This window comes from Macaca mulatta, chromosome 6, assembly GCF_049350105.2.
Source record: "Macaca mulatta isolate MMU2019108-1 chromosome 6, T2T-MMU8v2.0, whole genome shotgun sequence".
Lineage (NCBI taxonomy): Eukaryota > Metazoa > Chordata > Mammalia > Primates > Cercopithecidae > Macaca > Macaca mulatta.
In genome coordinates, this window is record NC_133411.1 from 141946028 (window position 1) to 141969375 (window position 23348).

A 23348-nucleotide genomic window follows, 5' to 3' on the forward strand; every position below is an offset into this window, starting at 1 on the left:
CCTCCCAAAGTGCTGGGATTAGAGGCGTAAGCCACCGCACCTGGCCTCTTTCTCTCTTTTCTTTCCTTCATTTCCTTTCTCTCTTTCCTCTTTTCTTTCTTCTTTCTCCCTTCCTTCCTCCCTCCCTCCTTCCCTTCCCCTTCCCTTTCTTTCTTTTCTCTCCCTCTCTCTCTTTAAGACGGAGTCTCTTTCTCTCGCCGAGGTTGGAGTGCTGTGGTACCATTTCAGCTCACTGCAACCTCTGCAACCTCCACCTCCCAGGCTCAAGCGGTTCTCCTGCCCCTGCCTCCCGAGTAGCTGGGATTACAAATGCGTGACATCAGGCCCAGCTAATTTTTGTATTTTTAGTAGAGAAGAGGTTTCACCATGTTGGCCAGGATGGTCTTGAACTCCCAACTTCAGGTGATCCACCCGCCTCAGCCTCCCAAAGTGCTGGGATTACAGGCGTGAGCCACTGCACCTGGCTACAAGATCCTCGTTTTTACAAAAAAATAAAAAAATGAGCTGCATGTGGCAGCACATGCCTGTAGTCCCAGTTACTAAGGAGGCTGAGGTGGGAGGACTGCTTGAGGCCAGGCTGCAGTGAGCTATGACCATGCCACTGCACTCCAGTCTGGGTGACAGAACATGATCATCTAAAAGAAAAATAAATTGAGAAGCAGTGTAGTTGTGAGAAAGTTGTGTGATCTTGAACAAGTTCCTTAACCTTATCAGGTCTCTATAAAATAGGAAAAATAACAACTACCTGATGGGTTTGCTATGTAAAGGAATTATGATATTGAAATCAGTAAAATGTCTGCCATAATGCTAGCATATGCTGTAGGAATGCCAGAGACATGGTAATTACATTATTGAGTTATTGGAGTTTTAGAGTTTAAGAAAGAGTTGTTGCTTTGACTATAGGCATTGATCCACTCACTTTAAGATCAGGGAGGTCAGAAAATCACCATTACCTGAGGAAGTAGTTTCCTTGTGAAGCAAAAAATTGCAGAAACTGCTCCAGAGTGTAGGGCAGGATTCCACTGGACACTTGGCAGGGAGAAATATGAGTCCCCAGTTGATGGAGAACCTTTTGTCTTTTGGTGGGCAGCCTATGAACACTGTATATCTAAAAACAAACACTTCCGGAATTGCTTAGGACTAAATTTAATCATATTTGAGAGTGGCATTTAACAACTTCCTGCTTCTAAAATACTTAAATACTTAAGATACTCTGCCAAGTGGAAAGAATTTGTCCTCCGATCACAGTGTCTCCAACATTAAATATTCTGGACACTTTGTTGGTTCACAATTGTGATTCTTGGAAACTTGCCACTTTAGATTCCTCAGGATTCTAAAATAACCTTTTCCTGACTTCATTTATTTAAATATCCCAGAATAATCTCTTGAGCTATAAGTTTGATGATCCAGGAAACTATTTATAGCAGGATGAGTACTCTCTGTGACTGATGGTAGTTATGTTTTATTTTGAGAAGGACAAATCATTAAAAAGATTGATAGGGCTGGTGGTATTTTAAACTGAAAGCAGAACCAAGGCAAACAAGGTAGTTGAGGTATGAAGTTGGAACACAATAAGATAGGGGTGTACTTTTCATCAATTTAGCTAAGACCTAGGGAGGTCTTCCAATAGACGGAAGGCAGAAACAGGCAGTAACACAGACAGTGATCTTTAGGTCCACTGGACAATTTAGCATAGGCAGCTCGGGCTGTTTGCTCAGTGATTAACAATTGAGATAAACAGATGGAGACAGGACTGTGTCATAATTAAGGTCAACAGTGTCCTTGGTATTACTGATACTGCCCCTAGGTAGGAGAAAAACAGACAGAGGAAGAAAGGTCAAGGTCAACCTAACTTAAAAAAACTTTAAAAAATTATGATTAAAATATACATAAAATTTACCATTTTCATCATTTTTAAATGTACAAATCAGTGTCACTGATCATGCACATTGTTATGCAACTACCACCAGCATCTATCTCCAGAACTTTCTCATCTTCCCAAACTGAAACTGTGTATCCCTTAAACTCTCCATTTCACTCTACGTGAAACCGCTTTCCTCTCTTTATGTAGTTGTCTATTGTAGGTGCCTGATACAAGTGGAATCATATTAAATTCTGAATATAAAATTAAAAAAATTTTAAAAAAATATTTTTGATTTGACTTTTCACTTAGCATATTTTCAAGGTTCATTAATGCTGTAGCATTTATCAGACTTTCATTCCTTTGTCTTTTCAAGGCTGTATAATGTACTGTTGCGTGTATACACTAAATTTAGAAAACTAATTAATCTGTCAATGGACATGTGGGTTGTTTCCTCCTTTTAGCTGCTGTGAATAAGCTACTATGAACACGGGTATACAACGTACAAATATGTCCCTGCTCTTGTTTTTCCAAAGGCTGCTCCTTGCTGCCTCCACTCTTTTTACTCCCAGTACCCTTTTACAGGTAGCACCTGGTACTTGTCTTTGAAGTAAACACAGGTTTTAATTAGGCAAAATGTGAGAAATGTGTGGCCATTTGCAAGTTTTAATGGTAATCAACCCGGGTTTGGGGTTGCTCCTATAAAGTGAAGTACCTCCTGAGGTGGCAGGAAATGCAGGTATTTAAAGGGAAGGGCATACCAGGGCAATGTAATTTCTTCTTTGCTCATTCACTTTTAAAATGGCTGAAGGGCAGGTACTCTAGCCTTGAGACCTTCAACTCATGGTGTACCCTCCAGCAACAGAGAACTTCTTTTTAGTCCTTAAACTATGATCTCTATTGCTAGTTTTTCAAACTTGAACACAGCCTTTTCCTTTTCTGGGAAGTTGTCCTAGTCTCCACCATTCTGTGCATATAGCACTTGCCGTTCTGTACTGGGGTCACCTTTACTTGTTTAGCCACCCTCATGATGGGGATGATCCTGGTTTTGTAGAAGTGAAACTTATATACCATTGGGGGGCCCTAAACAAAACAAATAATTAAAATGACAAATCCCAACACATTACTAGAGACTTGGAGATTCAGATCCTCCTTCTTAGATCTCTCTGGGTAACTTATTAGAAATGCTTACATAGATTTGCTTCCTAATCCCTGGGGCCCATGCTTTCTACAGTCTACAGTAACAGGACTGGAGAAAAACACCCGAAACTCTATGAACAAGAAATTGTCGATCCCACGGAAGCCACTGTAAAACCGAAGAGGAAAGATGGACCGAACCTGAACTAGTTACAATCTAAACCCCTCCTGGGATTACCCCTACCCAGTCCCCTCCCTCACCACACTCCTCTTATGAGGAACCTCTCCACAACTCTCAGCAACTACCTGTTCTCCCAGGAGGCCATGCAAGCGAAGGGTCCTGAAGCTTAAGATTTATTAGCTTCATATAAAGGTCTGAGCGGACCTTTCAGGCCAGGCAGCGTATCACTTGCCTATGTTCCTTGCATCCAGGTTAGGGCCTACCACAGGGCAGGTTCTTGGAATGTGCTGGGGATTAAAGGCTTAAGTCCTGCGGGCCCCTCAATCTGATCTAAGGACACGAGTGGCTTAGAGAACGGCGCGACAAGGCTGAGCGAAAGAAAACAAGGTGGTGTGGCTGGGAGTGGGCTCCTTCCCTCCGCTGGTGAGGGTGTGATCTTAGACTCTTGACAGAACAGGACATAAGGGCCGCGTTCCAACGGCGGCCTTCTCCCCTACCGGGGATAAGAACAGAAAGCACCCTGTGGGATCTGCAGAACAGCTCGCGTCTCATTCCAGGCGCCCGACAAGATGGAATGCAAGACACCCCACTACCGGAAGTGTCTTTGAGAGTTAAAAAAAAAAAAACGGCGGAAGTAGGCCGCAGCGCTTCCTCAGTATAGTCCCTCAAGTCGGCTCGCCTACTTTCTACGGGAAAGGGAGGTCCTCCACATTTCCATGCAGCTGTGCAGCGCCGCGGGTTCCACGCGCAGGCTCGGTTGGCCAATTGCACCTCCCAGCCATCTTTTAGCCACCCAGTCCTTTCCCAGGTTCTCGAGCCAGGACGTGACGTATTCATACGTACGGGGGACGGGACCTGAAGGGGAAAAGCGTTTGAGCCGGGATATCGCGAGAACATTTCGTTCTTTCGTAGTTCTCGTGCTGCGGCTCAGCTCTCGTCGCAACGAGATCTTTCGAGATCTTCTCCGCCCCCGCTACCGGCGCCTCCTCTGCGGCCACTGAGCCGGAGCCGGCCTGAGGAGCGGTCTCGGTTGCAGTCCCCACTGGAAGGACCTAGGCGCTCGCGTGGACGCCGCACGCCCCTCAGTAGCCTCGGCCCAAGAGGCCTGCTTTCCACGCGCTAGCCCCGCCGGGGTCCGTGTCCTGTCTCGGTGGCCGGACCCGGGCCCGAGCCCGAGCAGTAGCCAGCGCCATGTCGGTGGTGGGCATAGACCTGGGCTTCCAGAGCTGCTACGTCGCTGTGGCCCGCGCCGGCGGCATCGAGACTATCGCTAATGAGTATAGCGACCGCTGCACGCCGTAAGTGTGGGCCGGGCCGGCCGCGTGCACTGGGGTGAGGAGCTAATGCTTGTTCCAGTCTGGGACCCTCGCTGCTTGGGGAACGCGGGCCGAGGAGTCTCCTCCGTTCCAAGCCGAGGTCCCGGTGGGTCAGGGACCCCCACTGGGTACTAGGACACTAGGGGCCGCGACCCACTATGAGCGTGGGTGTGTGCTAAGCGCGAGGCCTTTTCCCCGGTGACCAGCCGGCCTAAGGAAGGCTTCTGGCCGGTACGCGGACCAGCGGAGGGCACGGATAGGAACTGGAAGGACTGCAGGCGTAGGATGTAAACGGATCGCGGTCCTTTTCTGGAGGGCAGAGACCAGGCCCAGGTCGTACTGAGTCTTGTGAGTCCAACAGAGAGCTCAGAACTTTGCACACAGCAGGCGCTTAATAATAGTTGAATTGAACGGGTTCTGGGGCTTGCCAGCCTCGAGACCGTGGAGCGGTCAGCGTCCCACGTGAGTGGGGGCGGGGCAGCGCCCGGAAGAGAGCGAGCTGGAGCAGCCTCAGGCTCGGATTCCGGATGGACTCGGGATCTTGAGATTGGGGTGGCACGGATAGGAATTTAATAAAACCGGTGCTCTTACGGTAACTTTACAGTCGCTTTTGTTTTCCACATTATTTCGGGGTATTGTACTATATTGGGTCATCCTCTGTTTTGTGCGCGTTAACCCCTCAATAGGGTTGCACTTTCCTGATAATGCATTCTAACCAGCGTGTTGGCCACTATTGTTAGTGGCTCAAGGGCCCTCGTTGACTTCTAGAACCCATAGTAAGTTTTGGGACCAGCACAGACATAGCTCTAAAAAATGGTGAGTCACTCAGGTCATTCATTGGTTACAGTAAAAGAGTCTGCCTTTCGAATACATGTAGATACATTTTAATCCATTGTCATGTTCTTAGACAAAACCTTGTAAGAAGTTCTGTATTTTCCATTCAGGGTCTCAATTCTTTTTTTTTTTTTTGAGGCAGAGTCTTACTCTGGCTACAGGCTGGAGTGCAGTGGTGCGATCTTGGTTCACTGCAGCCTCGACCTCCCTGGCTCCTGGCTCAGGTGATTCTCCCACCTCAGCCTCCTGAGTAGCTGGCATTGCAGGCCTGTGCCACCATGCTAGGCTAATTTTCTGCATTTTTAGTAGAAATGGGGTTTCACTATGTTCACTCAGGCTGGTCTCGAATTCCTGGACTCAACCAGTCCTCCAGCCTCGGCCTTCCGGAGTGCTGGGATTACAGGCATGAACTGCCGCGCCCTGTTCAGGGGCTCAGTTGTTACTGATTGATTGATTGAGGTGGAGTCTCGCTCTGTCGCCCAGGCTGGAGTGCAGTGGCATGATCTCGGCTCACTACAACCTCGGCCTCTGGGGTTCATGCGATTCTCCTCCCTCAGCCTCCTGAGGAGCTGGGATTACAGGCTCGTGCCACCAAGCCCGGCTAAATTTTGTATTTTTAGTAGAGACAGGGTTTCGTTGAGTTGCCCAGGCTGGTCTTGAACTCCTGACCTCAAGTGATCCTCCTGCCTCGGCCTCCCAAAGTGCTAGGATTATAGGAGTGAGCCACGGTGCCCGGCCCCAGGGACTCAATTTTAAGGTCCATTATTTTCACCCTGAATTTTTGTCACATTTCTTCAGCAGGTTTCAGCCAAACTAGATTGTTCAGAAGTCTCACATTTCCCTTCTGATTGTCAAATTTCTGCACCCTCCCCACCTCCTAACCCAGGTGCTTCCCCTGAAAACTCATCCCAGAAACCAAAACTGTAGTTTGCTGGCCCTTTGCTGAGTTTAGTCTTGTTAGCAGCTCTATTAAGGTGTCTTGTCTTTTTTTTTTTTTTTTTTTTTTTTTTTTTTGAAAAGGAGTCTCGCTGCTCCCTACGCTGGAGTGCAGTGGCGTAATCTCGGCTCACTGCAGCCTCTGCCTCCTGGGTTCAAGCGATTGTCCTGCCTCAGCGTCCCAAGTAGCTGGGATTACAGGTGTGCACCACCACGCCTGGCTAGTTTTTGTCTTTTTTAGTAGAGACGGAGTTTCACCATGTTGGCCAGAGTGGGCTTGAACTCTTGATCTCAAGTGATCCGCCTAGCTTGGCCTTACAAAGTGCTGGGATTACAGGAGTGAGCCACTGCACTCGGCACAGTTTTATTAAGGTTTAATTCATATACTATACAATTTACCCAGTTGAAGTGATCATTTTCAGTGTAGTCACAAAACAATGCAACCATTACTGTAATCAATTTTAGAACATTTTCATCACTCCCCCCAAAAGCCCTGTGCCCTTTAGCAGTCTATTTTCCCTATTTGTACTTTTTAACAATAGGTAGTCTAACTTGTATCTCCAGGGAAGTGTATCGTGCTCTTTTTTTAAGCATTAAAGTTTGTTTTTAAGCAATTTAGTATTTATTTGAGAATATCTTTGGATCCGTGTTTTCTTGGGTCTGTAAAATGTCTCCCCCAAGGAACTGAAAAGGCTAAAGCGCTGAGTTAATGTATTTAGTGGCTTGGTCCTTTCCTGCCCTGTGATTGAACACACTTTAGCTCCAAAGGAGGCACAGGAAGAGAATCCCAAGTATTGGGAAGAACTGTGTTCCTATCCTTTCTTTTAGATTATTATCCCGTGCTTCTGTTTTTCTTTTAGAAAGACAGTAGCTGCAACAATTATACCATGAATTGTATTTGAAACTGAGTTGTTTCAAATAAAAAATTTGCCTCAAAGACATTGATGTATGACCCCATACACCATGAAATTGTGATAAGAAAATTCCATTTAAATACTTTAATTTTCCTTACATGTTTTCTTTATATTTTCTTTCCTAGTTTTCATTGACATACAGGCATGCCATACATTTCAAGTAATTTCTGAACTGTATGACTTTGATTCACTTTGATTACTCTGTGTTGGAGTCTTGGGCTAAATAGAAAATGGTAGCAGGAAGGTTGATTTATTTTTATTTTTTTGGTAGCGGTTATGGAGGAAGGGATTCGGAGCTCATACATACAAAAAGACTGCGTGTTGTGGGTTTGTTTTAATGTGAGATTGGAAATGAGATGCAATTCTTAGAGGGTTTGCTATGGTGGAAGTACCTCGTTTTCAGATTGTCGATGTAACAATCTGGATTAGGTTTTTGAGGAGCCAGTGGAGTCTCATCCAGAAGAGACCCTTGATTTTCCACCCAATTTAGGCTTCCTTCATTTTATCAGATGTTGAGTGCCTCTGATGTGGTAGCCATTTTTCTAAGGACTGGAGGTACTGTCGTGAACAAATAAGATCATGTTATTATGGACATGGCTGGTGGATTAAACCAAATGCTAAACAAAAATATATAGTAATTAATGTGGTAAAGGGCAAGGTGGAAAAGTACAGAATACAGTGAGAGTATAGAATAAGCTGGTCTAATTTAAATTGGATGGAAGGATCTGGCATGATAGCTTATGACTATAATCCCAGCACTCTGGGAGGCTGAGGTAGGAGGATCGCTTGAGGTCAGGAGTTCGCAACCAGCTTGGCCAACATGGTGGAACCCTGTCTCTTCTAAAAATACAAAAATTAGCCAGGTGTGGTGGCCGGCACCTTTGGTCCCAGGTACTCTGAAGGGTGAGGCAGGAGAATCGCTTGAACCTGGTAGGCAGAGGTTGCAGTGAGCCGAGATCATGCACTGCACTCCAACCTGGGTGACAGAGCGAGACTGTGTCTCAAAAATAAGTTGGATAGGAGGTGCTTTGAAAGAAATACCATTTGTGACCTGAGGATGAGTAGGATTTTACCTTGGAGGTCACAGTAGATTTGAGGAAGTGTTGTTGCAGGCAGAAGGAACAGCAAGTGGGAAAGACCTGAGCAGCAAGAGCTGCATGCTTGATATATTGAAGAGCAGCCACGACTCTTGCAGCTGCTTGAGAGAATGCTGTGAGATGAATCTGAGGAATTAGGCAGAGCCTTGTAAATAATAATAAGGATTTTTATCTAGGTGCGGTGGGAAGTGATCCAGTATTTATTTTTTGAGACAGAGTCTCGCTTTGTCACCTAGGTTGGAGTGCAATGTTGTGATGATGCACGTACACGTGGCTAATTTTTGTATTTTTAGAGAGACGTAGTTTCGCCGTGTTGGCCAGGCTGGTCTCGAACTCCTGGCCTCGAGTGATCTGCCCGCCTTGACCTCCCAAAGTGCTGGGAATACAGGCGTGAGCCACCATGCCCGTCCTGTAAAATTCTATATTATGGCTCTAACATGTTTTATTCAAACAGGTTATTTCTAATTTTTTGCTGTTACCAATAGTTCTTCAATAAGTAGCCTTACATATTTATGTTACAATGTTAATGCTTTTATTTTTGTTGTATAGATTTCCAGAGGTGAAGTTGCTAGGGTAAGGGATATACTGTATATACTTAAAGTTTCAGTAATATTGCCAGAATTCTTTACACAAATATAAGGGATTAATTTGCAGTAGGAACAGATGTGATTTCTCTACTTCATTGGAGATTATGAGAATTATAATGAGTTAAAACTATAACTCATACCTTTTTCTTGCCATAGTGCTCAGAATAGTGCCTGGGATTCAGTAAATACTACCAAAGTATTTGCTAATGATACTATTACATATTATATTTTTTATTAATTTTTTATGAGATTAGGACAGTAAGTTGAAATCTATGGAAGTTTACCTTTTGGGTTCTGCAACTGTGTACTTTTAAAGTGCAAAGGTTAATTACTGAGGAATTTGCTGTGTTTTTAGGAACTGCAAATCTCAAAAGTATGAGTTGTTTGGTCTGTTTGGTATCAGCCCTTTTTGGTACTTTCTAGTCCATGGCTAATGCAGTAACCAGAGAGTACTCTGATTAATGTCTCTATTTCCATTCCAGTTTTGCCTATTAGTTGTATTTGATCGTCTAATTATTGCGGTTTCTCTGAAAAGCTCATTTTCTCCAATTGTTGAAGAAAGTGAATTAGAGCAACAGCTGTTGTAATATCCTGAGAGTAGTTCTGCATGCTTTTTTTTTTTTTTCTTTTGAGACAGTGTCCCACTCTGTTGCTCAGGCTGGAGTGCACTGGTGCAATATTGGCTCACTGCAACCTCCGCCTCTCAGGCTCAAGCAGTTCTGGTGCCTCATCCTCCCAAATAGCTGGGACTATAGATGCATGCCACCGCGCCCAGCTATACATACACTATAAAATCGAAACTATACCTTTTAAAGGATCTGTGCCAATTGCAGCTGTTCATAATATCCTCTCAGAATGTGCATAAATATTTGGTCAATAGTCTCTTTTAAGAAAGGGAAAACAGTGATATTCTCTGGCTGAAAAAGGATGTAATTTCTAGGACTTAAAGATTAGAACAGAGAGATCTTAAACTTGATTTGAATTAACTCCCTGCAATTTGGAATGGAGGAAAAGCAATATCAGTCAAACAGCAAATGTATGAGTACTTCTTAGGAGTTAAGCAGCATCGACTTGGCATTGTGTGTAGTATACAGGAAGTGTAAGATAGAGATTCCTGCTGTCTAGTTGTAATCAATGTAGTTAAAATATGAATAACATCAGCAGCAGTAAATAGAATGAGTCCAGTTATGGACAAGGCTGTGTGATACAGACCTAAAATATGTTCAAAGGAGATGTAAGCAGTGGAGGCTAAAGTGATGAGGAAAGGCTGGAGTGAGACTTGAACAAATAGGATTAGATAATACATGGAATAAAGGATTCAGATAGTTTGAGTGACGTATAGAAGTAGGAATGAATTAAGGCTGGCGGTGGTGGCTCATGCCTGTTATCCCAGCACTTTGGGAGGCCGAGGCAGGAGAATTGCTTGAGGAGTTTGAGACCAGCCTGGACCCTATATTTAATTTTTTAAATACAAAAAATTTAAAAAATTAACAGGCTGTGGTGGTATGCCAGCTACTTGGGAGGATGAGGTGGGAGGATCACTTGGGTCAGTGATCAAGGCTGCAGTGAGCCGTGATCGAGTACTACACTCCAAGACTGGGCGACAGAGTGAGAATCGTCTCTTAAAAAACATAACGGGGCTGGGCACGGTGGCTCATGCCTGTAATCTCAGCACTTTAAGAGGCTGAGGTGGACGGGTCACCTGAAGTCAGGAGTTTGAGACCAGCCTGGACAACGCGGTGAAACCTCATCTCTACTAAAAAATACAAAATCAGCTGGGTGTGGTGGTGCGTGCCTATAATCCCAGCCACTCGAGGCTGAGGCACGAGAATTGCTTGAATTCGGGGGGTGGAGGTTGCAGTGAGCTGAGGTCACGCCATTGCACTCCAGCCTGGCCAACAAGAGTGAAACTCAATCTCAAAACCCCAAAAACAAAAACAAAACAAAACAGGGCCGGGTGTGGTAGCTTACACCTGTAATCTCAGCACTTTGGGATGCTGACTGAGGTAGGGGGATCACTTGAGCTCCAGAGTTCGGGACCATCCTGGACAACATGGCGAAACCCCGTCTCTACAAAAAGTACAAAAATTGGCCAGGCGTGACTCACGCCTGTAATCCCAGCACTTTTGGAGGCTGAGGTGGGTGGATCCCCTGAGGTCAGGAGTTTGAAACCAGCCTGGCCAACATGGTGAAACACTGCCTCTACTAAAGATACAAAAATGAGCTGGGCGTGGTGGCGCGGGCCTGTAGTCCCAGCTCCTCAGGAGGCTGAGGCAGGAGAATTGCTTGAATCCAGGAGGCAGAGGTTGCAGTGAGCCGAGATGATGCCACTGCAGTCTAGCCTGGGTGACAGAGCGAGACTCCGTCTCAATAATACAATAATAATAAAAAAAGAGGCTGGGTACGGTGGCTCATGCCTGTAATCCCAGCACTTTGGGAGGTTGAGGCAGGTGGATCACTTGACGTCAGGAGTTTGAGACCAGCCTGGCCAACATGGGAAAACCGTGTCTCTAAAACTACAAAAATTAGCTGGGTGTGGTGGCAGGTGCCTGTAATCCCAGCTACTTGGGAGGCTGAGGCAGGAGAATCACTTGAACCCGGGAGGCAGAGGTGCAGTGAGCCGAGATTACACCATTGCATTCCAGCCTGGGTGACAAGAGTGAGACTTTGTCTCAAAAAAAAAAAAAAAAAAAAAAAAATTAGCTACGCATGGTGGTGCACACCTATAGTCCCAGGTTCTTGGGAGGCTGAGGTAGGAGGATTGCTTGGACCTGGGAGGTGGAGGTTGCAGTGAGCAGATATGGAGCCACTACATTCCAGCCTGGGTGATGGAGTGAGACCCTGTCTCAAAACCAGAAAAAAACCCAAAATGTATGTATACATGGAGTTTGGAGTCTGATGGTCCTAATTTTGAATCATAGACTCTAATACGTTTCTGGGCACATTGACTTGACTTGAATCAGCTCTTCCCCTATACGAATCCCATTTCTCAGAGAATTTAGGATTATCAAGTGTAGGCTGCTTAGCACACCACCTGGCACAGAAGGCTCTGTAATGAGAACTATGAAACAAGGAAGCTTGACCTGCTTGGATGAGAGAGGATTCCTGCTATGGATAGGGATCAGGGATGTAGACTGTGCAAAATTTGAAAGTTCTTGTTGACTGGAAAGTAGTAGATGTATTTCCTTTGAATGTTCTTGTCATGCTTATTCCATGTCAAAATCCTCAAGGAATAATTCAGCCATTGAAGACTTTTCAGAGCGTTTATTGAGGAGAAGCAAACTGATAGTGGTATATCAGTTTTACTTTTTTTTTTTTTAAGGACTTACTAGATTTATTAGGATTACATAGGAGTATTTACCTAAATGTTAATAGTGGCCCTCTGTGGTGGGGGGAGGGTTGTGGAAGTATATATAGTTTTTATTTTTTTTCTTCATACTTTTCTAATTTTCTACGGTAAACTTGTAGTAAAAAGCATTGAATTAGGTTCTAGTGCTAGCGCTAATATTCAAGTTATTATTTTTGAGTATTCATCTCATTTAAATATTAGGTTTATGTAAGCTTTTAGTTTTCAAAATCCTTCAATTTGTGCTGTTTTACTTTTTTTTTTTTTGCGACGGAGTTCACTCTGTCACCCAGGCTGGAATGCAGTGGCACAATCTCGGCTCACTGCAACCTCTGCCTCCTGGGTTCAAGTGATTCTCCTGCCTCAGCCCCCTGAGTAGCTGGGATTACAGGCACGCGTCACCATGCCTGGCTAATTTTTGTATTTTTAGTGGAGACGGGTTTCACCATGTTGTCCAGGCTGGTCTCAAACTCCTGACCTCAGATGATCTGCCTGCCTCGGCCTCTCAGAGTGCTGGGATTACAGGAGTGAGCCAGCACGCCTGGTGCTGTTTTACATATTGACCCAATTCAGCAAATTGATCATACTCTGTTTTCAGTTGTCCTTTTTTAATGGAAGTAGTACTTTTTTTTTTTTTTTAAATCCCACATCAATAGATAATTTTAAAGGTAGCTGACTGGGTTTCAGTTCCAGTAGGTGAAACAGTATTTTTTTTTTTTTTTTTTGGGACAGGGTCTCACTCTGTCACTCTGACTGGAGTGCAGTGGCGTGATTATAGCTTACTGCAACCTTGACTGTAAGAACTGAGTTTTAAATTTTATTTAGTTTTAAATAATTTAAATTTAAATAGCCACATGTGGCTAATGGCTGCTTCATTAGACAGCATGTATCTGTAACAGAAGACTTCGGATTTTACATTTTTCATTAAGACCTGGTACACGCACACATAACTGAAAAGCTTCATTAAACAACAATACATTCACATGCAATGCATGCATGTTTTCTTTTTTTTTATTTTGAGTCGGAGTCTCGCTCTGTCACCCAGGTTGGAGTGCAGTGACGTGATCCCCGTTCACTGCAAGCTCCACCTCCTGAGTTCACACCATTCTTCTGCCTCAGCCTCCTGAGTAGCTGGGACTGCAGGCGCCCGCAACCACGCCCGACTAATTTTTTGTATTTTTAGTAGAGACGGGGTTTCACCGTGTTAGCCAGAATGGTCTCGATCTCCTGACCTCGTGATTCACCCGCCTCGGCCTCCCTAAGTGCTGGGATTACAGGCTTGAGCCACCGCGCCCGGCAAATTATTACTTTTTATTTGGGGGTCGGGGTGGGGTGAGAAGGCTTTACAGACAAAATAGATGGCATTTCTAGAGAATACATGAAGGTACTGGGCATTTCAGATGTAAAAAGTGACATAAGAAAAGTAGGAAGATTGGGATACTTGATTCAACTTGGGTTGATTGTGTGGATGAAATACAGCTGGAAAAGGGATTGGGTTGGGAGAAGCCTTAGGTTCCATATTAAGGAATATTTTGTTTGCTGGTAGTTGGTTTTGTTAGGAAGGTAATTGGAAGCAAGACGGTTTCAGAGTTACTGATGTAGAATAGGAAATTAACCCTACAGCAGGATTTGCAGGAAAGTTGGGAAATGTAATTGTTTTGAGGAGATAAAGGTTTGAAAAAGGGCTGCAGGAAACAATGGAAGATGAGTAACATTGCTGTTTCATTATGTTGTGATTGGGGTTATGGTGGGATATACCTTAGAAATTTAGATCTGGTGGTATTTAGAAAGATGGAGGTGTGCCAATTGTTAGGCTTATGCTAGGCAGCCTTTTTGAGGTGGAGGAAGTGGGTAAGATTGCCTTGGGCAATTTCCTAAGGGGCAATATAGGCTTTGAGAGGAGTGACATTTACTTGGTACTGAGGATTTTGTTTATTTGCATCTAGTGTCTAAAACAGATTTTATTTGTTTTAGTGATTGGTGACATAGTTGCAGAAAGGCAGAGCTTGACACCCTTGCTTTTGAGGGGCTACTCCCAGCACTTTCTAGGCCCAAAAGCTTAGGATTTGGAGGAATTCTGATGAGGTCCTAGGGTATACCATGTTTGTTCTTCCTGTCATTTAATAGAAGGTGTGGCTTCCTGTAGCTGCCCTGGGAGATTGGCTCGCAGGGGTTCTTCGCCATTGGTTGTAAAGGACCACTGAAGCCCAGGGAGGCCCAGCATTCTACCAGTTTCCACAGGGCTCTTAAGTTTATGTTTCTGCCAAATTAATAGGTCATCTAATTTAGTCAGATTTGGACCAAGGCAGTATGGTTCCAGAGCTCTTATTTACTCTGTTGACTTGGAAGAATCAGGAGTTCAGCGAGGATAAGAGTCAAAGCTTTAGACATCACCTACAGTCCTGACTTCATTGCTTTCAGATTGCATGACCCTGGATAAATTTATTTACTATGGTCTTGCTCGCTCTGTCTCCCAGGCTGGAGTGCGATAGCATGATCACAGATTGCTGCAGCCTCAGCCTTGTGGGTTCAGGTGATCCTCCTGCCTCAGCCACCCCCACCCTGTGACTCCGCCATAGCTGGGACTACAGGTGCTCACCACCATGCCCAGCTAAGTTTTTTTTTTTTTTTTTTTTTTTGAGGTGGAGTCTTGCTGTGTTGCCCAGGCTGGAGTGCAGTGGCAAGATCTGGGCTCACTGCAAGCTCCGTTTCCTGGGCTCACGCTGTTCTCCTGCCTCAGCCTCCCGAGTAGCTGGGACTACAGGCGGCTGCCACCATGCCCAGCTAATTTTTTTGTATTTTTAGTAGAGACGGGGTTTCACTGTGTTAGCCACAATGGTCTTGATCTCCTGACCTCATGATCCGCCTGCCTTGGCTTCCCAAAGTGCTAGGATTACAGGAGTGAGCTGCCGTGCCCAGCCTTGTGTGTTTTTTTTTTTTTTTTTTTTTTTTTTTAAATAGAGACAGGGTTTCACCGTGTTGCCCAGGTTGGTCTTGAATTCCTGGACTCAAGTGATCCACCTGTCTTGGCCTCCCAAAATCTTGGTATTACAGGCTTGAGCCACTGCCCCCAGCCAAATTTACGCTTTTTTGTTTTGTTTTGTTTTTGAGATGGAGTGTTGCTGTTGTTGCCCAGGCTGGAGTGCAGTGGCGCGATCTTGGCTCACTGCAACCTCTGCCTCCCAGGTTCAAGTGATTCTCCTGCCTCAGCCTCCCGAGTAGCTGGGATTATAGGCGCCCACCACCACGCCCAGCTAATTTTTTTGTATTTTTAGTAGAGACAGACCATGTTGACCTGGCTGGTCTCGAACTCCTGACTTCAGGTGATCTGCCCTCCTCGGCCCCCCAAAGTGCTGGGATTACAGGCATGAACCACCGCACCTGGCCAAAATTGACTTATACTTACTAATGCCTTGTTTTGTTTGTCTGTTTTGTTTTTGAGACAGAGTCTCGCTCTGTTGCCAGGCTGGAGTGCAGTGGCGTGGTCTCGGCTCACTGCAACCGCCAACTCCCCGGTTCAAGCAATTCTCCTGCCTTAGCTTCCTGAGTAGGTGGGATTACAGGCACATGCCACCACGCCCAGCTAATTTTTGTATTTTTAGTAGAGACAGGGTTTCACCGTGTTGGCCTGACTGGTCTCAAACTCCTGACCTCAGGTGACCCACCTGCCTCGGCCCCCTCAAAGTGCTGGGATTACAGGTGTGACCCACCGCGCCCGGCCAAAATTTACTTATTAATGCCTTTTTTTTTTTTTTTAAAGACAGAGTCTCGCTGTGTCACCAGGCTGGAGTGCAGTGGTGCGATCTTGGCTCACTGCAACATCCGACTCCTTGGTTCAAGTAATTCTCCTGCCTCAGCCTCCTGAGTAGTTGGGATTACAGGCACGTGCCACCACGCCCAGCTAATTTTTGTATTTTTAGTAGAGATGTGATTTCACCATGTTGGCCAGGATGGTCTCGATCTCCTGACCTCGTGATCTGCCTGCCCTGGCCTCCCAAAGTGCTGGGATTACAGGCGTGAGCCACCGCGCTTTTTGAGCATAAGCACGGCGTTTTTTCTTTTAACCTTCAAGCAGGTTTCAGTTTCGCCTTTCTAAAAGAAGCAATAAATAGATTAAATCAGGAGATATTGTATGAATTGGTGATTTAGAAGAATGTTCAAAAGTGGGGATGAAGTTCCTTGTCAGAAATTCTGAGTCCTGGCCAGGTACAGTGGCTCACGCCTAAATGTCAGCATTTTGGGAGTCCAAGATGGGTGAATCATCTGAGGTCAGGAGTTGGAGACTAGTCTGACCAACGTGGTGAAACTCCGTCTCTACTAAAAATAGAAAAATTAGCTGGGCGTGATGGTGCATGCCTGTAATCCCAGCTACTCGGGGGGCTGCGGCAAGAAAATCACTTGAACCTGGGAGGTGGAGGTTGCAGTAAGCTGAGATAGGGCCACTGCAGTCCTGCCTGGGCGACAGAGTGAGACTCTTAAAAAAATAATAAAATTGAGTGCCTGGAAACTAGTTTTGGAAAAATTACTTTTTTACTTATTTAATAAGGCGAGAATTGTTTTCAGGGTTTGTAGACTATATTCTTGGTGAAGTTATGAGCTGTCTTAAAAACGTTAATTGATACATTGATATGAGGGTACATTATTTTATACTGGAATTTTGAACAGGAGACTTGAAAAATAATTAGAGAATGGTAGAGACTGTCTAGTCCACCTCTCTTACAGGTAGTTATCACATCAGACCTGTGCTCCAGCATGTAAATGACAGGACTCAGTTGTAAGAGGCAACCCGTTCCATGGACAGATTTACTCAATAGAAAGGTCAAAATCATAGATTTGTACCATTAAAATATATGACATTTTAGCTGACACTCAGATCTTGCCTGCTATGCTTTTGGATTTATTATTGCAGGAAGATTTAGTTCTTAAAGTGTGTGTTTTGTCTTCCAGGGCTTGCATTTCTTTTGGTCCTAAGAATCGTTCAATTGGAGCAGCAGCTAAAAGTCAGGTAAAGTTTCATTTTTTTTCCTAAACTGACTTATTTCTTCTGTTCATCCATGTGTTCAGCAAGTAGTTGAATGCCCATTATGTACCTAGCACTGGTAGACCCTGGGTATACAACTGACATACACACCTGTTCTCTGTTCTCATGGACAGTCAGCCCTCAGAATTCCATGGGTTCTGCATCTGTAGATTCAAACAACTGTGGATCAAAAATATTTTTGGGAAAAAATATAACACTGCAATAATAAAAAATACAAATAAAAACAATCCAGTGTAACAACTATTTACATAGCATTTACATTGTATTATGTGTTATAAGTAATCTAGAGACAACTTCAAGTATACAGGAGGATGTGCATAGGTTATAGGCCAATACTGTGTCATTTTGTATAGGGACTTGAGCATCTGTGGATTTTGGTCTAATTCAAGGGGTGCCCTGGAATCAATCCCCTGCAGATACCCAGGGACTACTGCGTCAGTGAGAAGCACATAGCCTTAAAATAGCATTAGCAGTATAATCTGTTTAATGCAAACTGCCAGGGTGTATTTTGTCCAGATCTTGTTAAGCAAGGCTTGCTTGTTCCTTGATATTTTACATGCTCCTTAAGTCTGTCTTGTTGGGCCTTTCATCTTACTCATATATAAGGTAAGTGTTGATCTTATTAATCAAGTTTCTCAAGGAAGGAAAGCATATCTCTAGAAATACATCAAAGGACTTGCCATTAGTTTACTCTGTAAACCAGGAACCTGATGTAGTTGCTGATTTCTGAATAACCAGAGCAGCAGAACCCCAAGAGTTCTGTATTCTAAGTGTCTGAGGTATCTGTAAAATTAAAGAGTTGCATATTTGACCTTCTTATGGTTCAACCTGGAGCAACCCTATAGGGTGAATCTGTTTTTGAATGGGGCAGGGCTTAAAATTTATTAGCCTAAAAAAGTGGTACTTGGCCAATTGGTTTTAATTAAGTTGGATGTTTTATAGTTCATTTTCACAGTGTTAGAGATTTTTTAGGAGATAGCAGGTAGACAATATTGAACCATTTTGAGATCTCTTTCCTTCTGAAATTTGAGTCGATGGCTCCTGTTTTTTAAACTTGCTTTTCATGATTGAGAAACAGTTACTATACTAAACTGGCTGCCCAGTTCTAGGTTGATACAGTTATTGTGTTACAGAGTTTCTGTTTGGCAGCTTACTCAAGGAAGACATGATTTGGGAGGCCTCATCTGTTTCACAAAAGGACTTCTGTGTGTTCCCTTTCATCTAGGGGATACAGGAGCTTTTTACATCTCCTACATTGGGAGGAGGAGCCTGTAAATCTTAAGCAGAAGGTCATGGTCATTCTGGAATTTTTTGAATGTTTTTGTCAGCATTTTCCCTTCATAAATTGTGATAGCTTATTCTAGAGGAATTAGAAAACATAGATAAAAAAGTGTAAGGAATTTGAAAATCACTTGTTCAACCATTATTCGAAAATCATATAGACATTTGTCTTACCACCTTCTGAAAACTTTTACGTATTATATATTTCATTGTATGAATATACTATAATTTATTTAAGCATTTCTCTGTTACTAACCATTTAGGTTGTTTCTAGGCATCTGCTGTTGCAAATAATAGTCTCCCAATATCCTTTTGTGTTCATTTTTGTGTACTTAGTATATTTTTTTCTTTTATGAGCAATTTGTTTCACTGGAACTTCTTTCTTTCTTTCTTTCTTTTTTTTGAGAGTGCAGTGGCCCTGTCTCAGCTCAGCACAACCTCCACCTCCTAGGTTCAAGTGATTCTCATGCCTCAGCCTCCTGAATAGCTGGGATTACAGGTGCACACCACTATGCCCGGCTAATTTTTTGTATTTTTAGTAGAGACAGTGTTTCACCATATTGGTCAGGCTGGTCTCGTACTCCTGACCTCAAATGAGGCCCTGGCCTCTTTCAAAGTGCTGGGATTACAGGCGTGAGCCACGACACCCGGCCTTAACTAGAATTTCTGAATCAATTTATGTATTGCTGAGTTGGTTCCTGGAAACTTTCAGCCATGAACTATGGGCAACTTTTAAAGGCTACAAGTTATTTTATGGAAATGTTTACTAGAAATTTAAGAACAGAAAATACTTATACAAGTGTAATGACCTGACTTCATGGGATATAGGAAGAGCAGGGCTCTGTTTTTAGCCCTGCCGCTCTGAGACCCATGCAAATCCCTCATCCCTCACTTCACATGCTAGTGGGCACCATTTAGAAAAGTTTAGTGTCTGAAGAAACTGAAACCAAGGAGACTGTATAAAGTTAAAATGTTGCTAATTTAATATGAGGCTGTTGAAATTAAAAAAAAAATTATTAGTAGTTTTTCCACTCTTTGATATTCTTTCTCTTAGGTAATTTCGAATGCCAAGAACACAGTCCAAGGATTTAAAAGATTCCATGGCCGAGCATTCTCTGACCCATTTGTGGAGGCAGAAAAATCTAACCTTGCATATGATATTGTGCAGTTGCCCACAGGATTAACAGGTATAAAGGTAAGGTTGTCAAGTTAATGCCTTATAATTAAAATGCAGTATTATATTTTATCGGTTCAATATCTATCTGTACCTTTCTGATGTCAGATTGTAGTGAAAATGCTTACAGATGCTTAGGAAAAGTTTTTTTCTGGTGAAGACTATTTGACATTTTTTGAATGATCTGGATTTTGTTTGGGAGCCGTGGGTGGTGCTCTTAATATGGGTTGGATGCCTGGATAGTGATGATTTGAAGTTAATACTGCCATTGCTGCTTGTTTTGCTCACTGATGCAGTGGCCTTTTTAGCGTGATTTTAGGGAATGACTTCTGGAAGAGCAGGCAAAGGAATCACAGTTTTTTTTTTTTTTTTTTTTGAGATGGACTCTCGCTCTGTCACCCAGGCTGGTGGGCAATGGCGTGATCCTGGCTCACGCCTCCTGGGTTCAAGTGATTCTTCTGCCTCAGCCTACCAAGTAGCTGGGATTACAGGCGTGTAATCCCTCTGCCTCCTGGGTTCAAGTGATTCTCCTGCCTCAGCCTACCAAATAGCTGGGATTATAGGCGCGTGCCACCACACCTGGGTAATTTTTCGCATCTTTAGTAGAGATGGGGTTTCACCGTGTTGGCCAGGTTAGTCTCGAACTCCTGACCTTGTGATTCGCCGACCTCGGCCTCCCAAAATGTTGGGATTACAGGCGTGAGCCCTGCGCCCGGCAGGAATCACAGTTTTAAGTCACTAGCAAATAGATGGACATACTCTTGGATATAGGACTTAATTTAGAAAGAGATGTTCTTCTGAGGAAAAGTGAGTTTGGTCTTTATCTCTGGTACATCTAGTGGAGTCTCTGTGAAGTATGCAGTGAACTGATCACAGAAAAGAGGTAAGAGGCTGGGAGATGGATAGGGTGGACACATTTGCCTTTCTTGTACTCAGAGGTAGTAAGAGGAATCCACAAGGGGGGAGTAGGGGCGTGATTGGCTTTCCAGGCAGGTGAGTTTATGGCGATATTTGGTTTTGGAGACCAAGAATCAGGAGAACAGGCTGGAAAGCCAGGAGATGTTGAGAACCATGAGAAGAAGGTAGTCTACTGTTGTAGTGTAGCCGTTAATTTAGTTGTATTTAGAAGTGAAAAATTCTGAAAACTAAAGAATGATGACTGGGTTTACTTAAAATATCTGTGGTAATTAAGGACAGTTTGAATGGGATAGTAAAAGATGAAGCTGAAGCACAGGAAAGAGAAAGGGGTTAAAAAGGGAGGTGAAGAAATGGGCAGTACTTACTAGTTACAAAAGAAATAGGATAAGTATTGGCAGATTTAGTCATAAGCATTGCAAGAACCAAAGAAGAAAAAGACTAGGAAGAAGATTTGGGAAACAAGTAGATGCAAGTCTAAAAGTGGAGGAATTGACCTCAGAATTAGGCAAATAGCAGGAAAGAAAGAGATAATTTAGAAAGGGCACCAGGAGGGATATTTCCCTGTCTTTATCATGCAATATAGTAAGAGCTGTTCAATTCTAAACCAGAATAAACTGTGGTTGGGTTGGGGAGTGAGAAGGTGGCACGCAAGCTGAGTTAGGGCAGCAGCTAAAAGAAGAGAGCAACATGTTCTATTCTGGATTGTAATTGGGGAATATGGGCATGTGGGATGGGATGGGATTATTTTAGGCAGTCTTTCAACATTTAAAATTCATAACTGTTACCAAAGTTGCAGACTTTTATCTGGAATAGGGCTTTATCTTGAAGCTTTGTTCATTCATTATTGTTACTTATTTTATTTTATTTTTTGAGACAATCTCGCTGTGTCGCCTAGGCTGGAATGCAGTGGCAAGATCTAGGTTTACTGCAATCTCCGCCTCCTGGGTTCAAGCTATTCTCATGCTTCAGTCTCCCTGGTAGCTGGGATTACAGGCATGGATCATCACACCCAGCTAATTTTTTGTGTTTTTAGTAGAGAGGGGGTTTCACCATGTTGGCCAGGCTGGTCTTGAACTCCTGACCTCAGGTGATTTGCCCGCCTCAGCCTCCCAAAATGCTGGGACTACAGGTGTAAGCCACTGCACCCAGCCTGTCTTTTATTATTTAATTCAACCAGTATTTATTGTGCCAGGTCTTGTTCTAGGTGCTGGAGCTATGGCAGTGAACAGTCAGACAAATGCATGTCCTCATACTAGATTGAATCCTAATTGTGGAGATGGATAATAAACAGTAAACACATTAAAATATACATAGTATGTCAGATAGTAAAATAGTTTCTACCAGCAGCCTCTTTATGGAGGGACAGTGTGGGTTATGGTGAGCTACACTGATTTGCCTTTGCAAAGGAACTTTTCTTAAGATTTGTCGTTTTACATTGTGGTCCTTCATCTCCAAGTATCGTGTTTGGTTGAAAGCTAAAATAGTCTAGGTGTGGTGGCTCATGCCTGTAATCCCAGCACTTGGGGAGGCCGAGGCAGGAGGATTGCTTGAAGCCAGGAGTTTTGAGACCAGCATCAGCAACAAAGCAAGAACCCTGTCTTTACAAGGAAAAAAAAGAAAAAAATTAGCTAGGTGTGATGACGTGTGCTTTTGCTCCCTGCTACTTGGGAGGCTGAGGCAGGAGGATTGCTTAAACCCAGGAAGTTAAGTCTCCAGTGAGCTGTGATCATGCCACTGCACTCCAGAGAGAGAGAGAGAGTGACAGAGAGAGACCCTGCCTCCAAAAAAAAAAAAAACTAAAAGTGACCTTCAAGGTATTACTTGCAAAACTAGCTTTTTTTCAACCCCCTCTTGAGATAATGTTGTGTTGATAATGGGAGGCATTATTCATTTTAGCTTTTAGGACTAGGACATGAAGAAGGAAATACAATAAGTCTAAGCCTTTTTGTTGTTTTTGTTGTTTTCTTGCAGGTGACATATATGGAGGAAGAGCGAAATTTTACCACTGAGCAAGTGACTGCTATGCTTTTGTCCAAACTGAAGGAGACAGCCGAAAGTGTGCTTAAGAAGCCTGTAGTTGACTGTGTTGTTTCGGTGAGTTTGATCCCTATACATTATTGGGAATTTGCATGAAGAAGCAGAGAGAAGAAAGCTGCTAATTTCAAGTAAAGTTTTTTGTCTCAGGTTGTAATGGTTATTTAAAAAATTTGTCAGGCTGGGCGCAGTGGCTCACGCTTGTAATCCCAGTACTTTGGGAGGCCGAGGTGGGTGGATCACCTGAGGTCAGGAGTTTGAGACCAGCCTGGCCAACATGGTAAAACCCTATGTCTACTAAAAATACAAAAATTAGCTGGGTGTGGTGGTGGGCACCTGTAATCCCAGCTACTTGGGAGGCTGAGGCAGGAGAATTGCTTGAACCTGGGAAGCTGAGGTTGCAGTGAACCGAGATGGTGCCATTGCACTTCGGCCTGGGTGACAAGAGCGAAACTCTGTCTCAAAGAAAAAAAAAATTATGAAACTAGTCTTCATTTTCTTACTCTCTTCTGCTGCTTAGCTTTTGCTCAGGCCTCCTTTGTTATTCTGCCTATTTAAATCTCTTCTGTTCTTCAAGGTACATTCATCTCAGCCTGCCCACTTCTTCCTGGATTTTTTTCACCACCTAGCATAGTGCCTAGCATAGCACAGGGTAGTCACTCATTTGTTGAATTAGCTGAATACCCCCAAT

At 43.7% G+C, this 23348-nt stretch overlaps 1 protein-coding gene across 3 annotated transcripts in view; it reads left to right on the forward strand.

Annotated features, from left to right (window-relative positions):
- Nucleotides 1-4133: 4133 nt before the first annotated feature.
- Nucleotides 4134-23348, forward strand: part of HSPA4 (heat shock protein family A (Hsp70) member 4) — a 56880-nt gene continuing 37665 nt past the window's right edge. The window contains exons 1-4 of one of the 3 annotated variants that reach the window (XM_078005174.1): nucleotides 4134-5087; nucleotides 17157-17214; nucleotides 19586-19726; nucleotides 22595-22717. In XM_078005174.1, coding sequence (XP_077861300.1) covers nucleotides 22604-22717 — 114 coding nt within the window. In that variant the 5' untranslated portion in view covers nucleotides 4134-5087; nucleotides 17157-17214; nucleotides 19586-19726; nucleotides 22595-22603. The remainder of the gene's footprint in view (nucleotides 5088-17156; nucleotides 17215-19585; nucleotides 19727-22594; nucleotides 22718-23348) is intronic. The other 2 variants (XM_015140776.3, XM_001106968.5) reach the window with 2 other exon arrangements.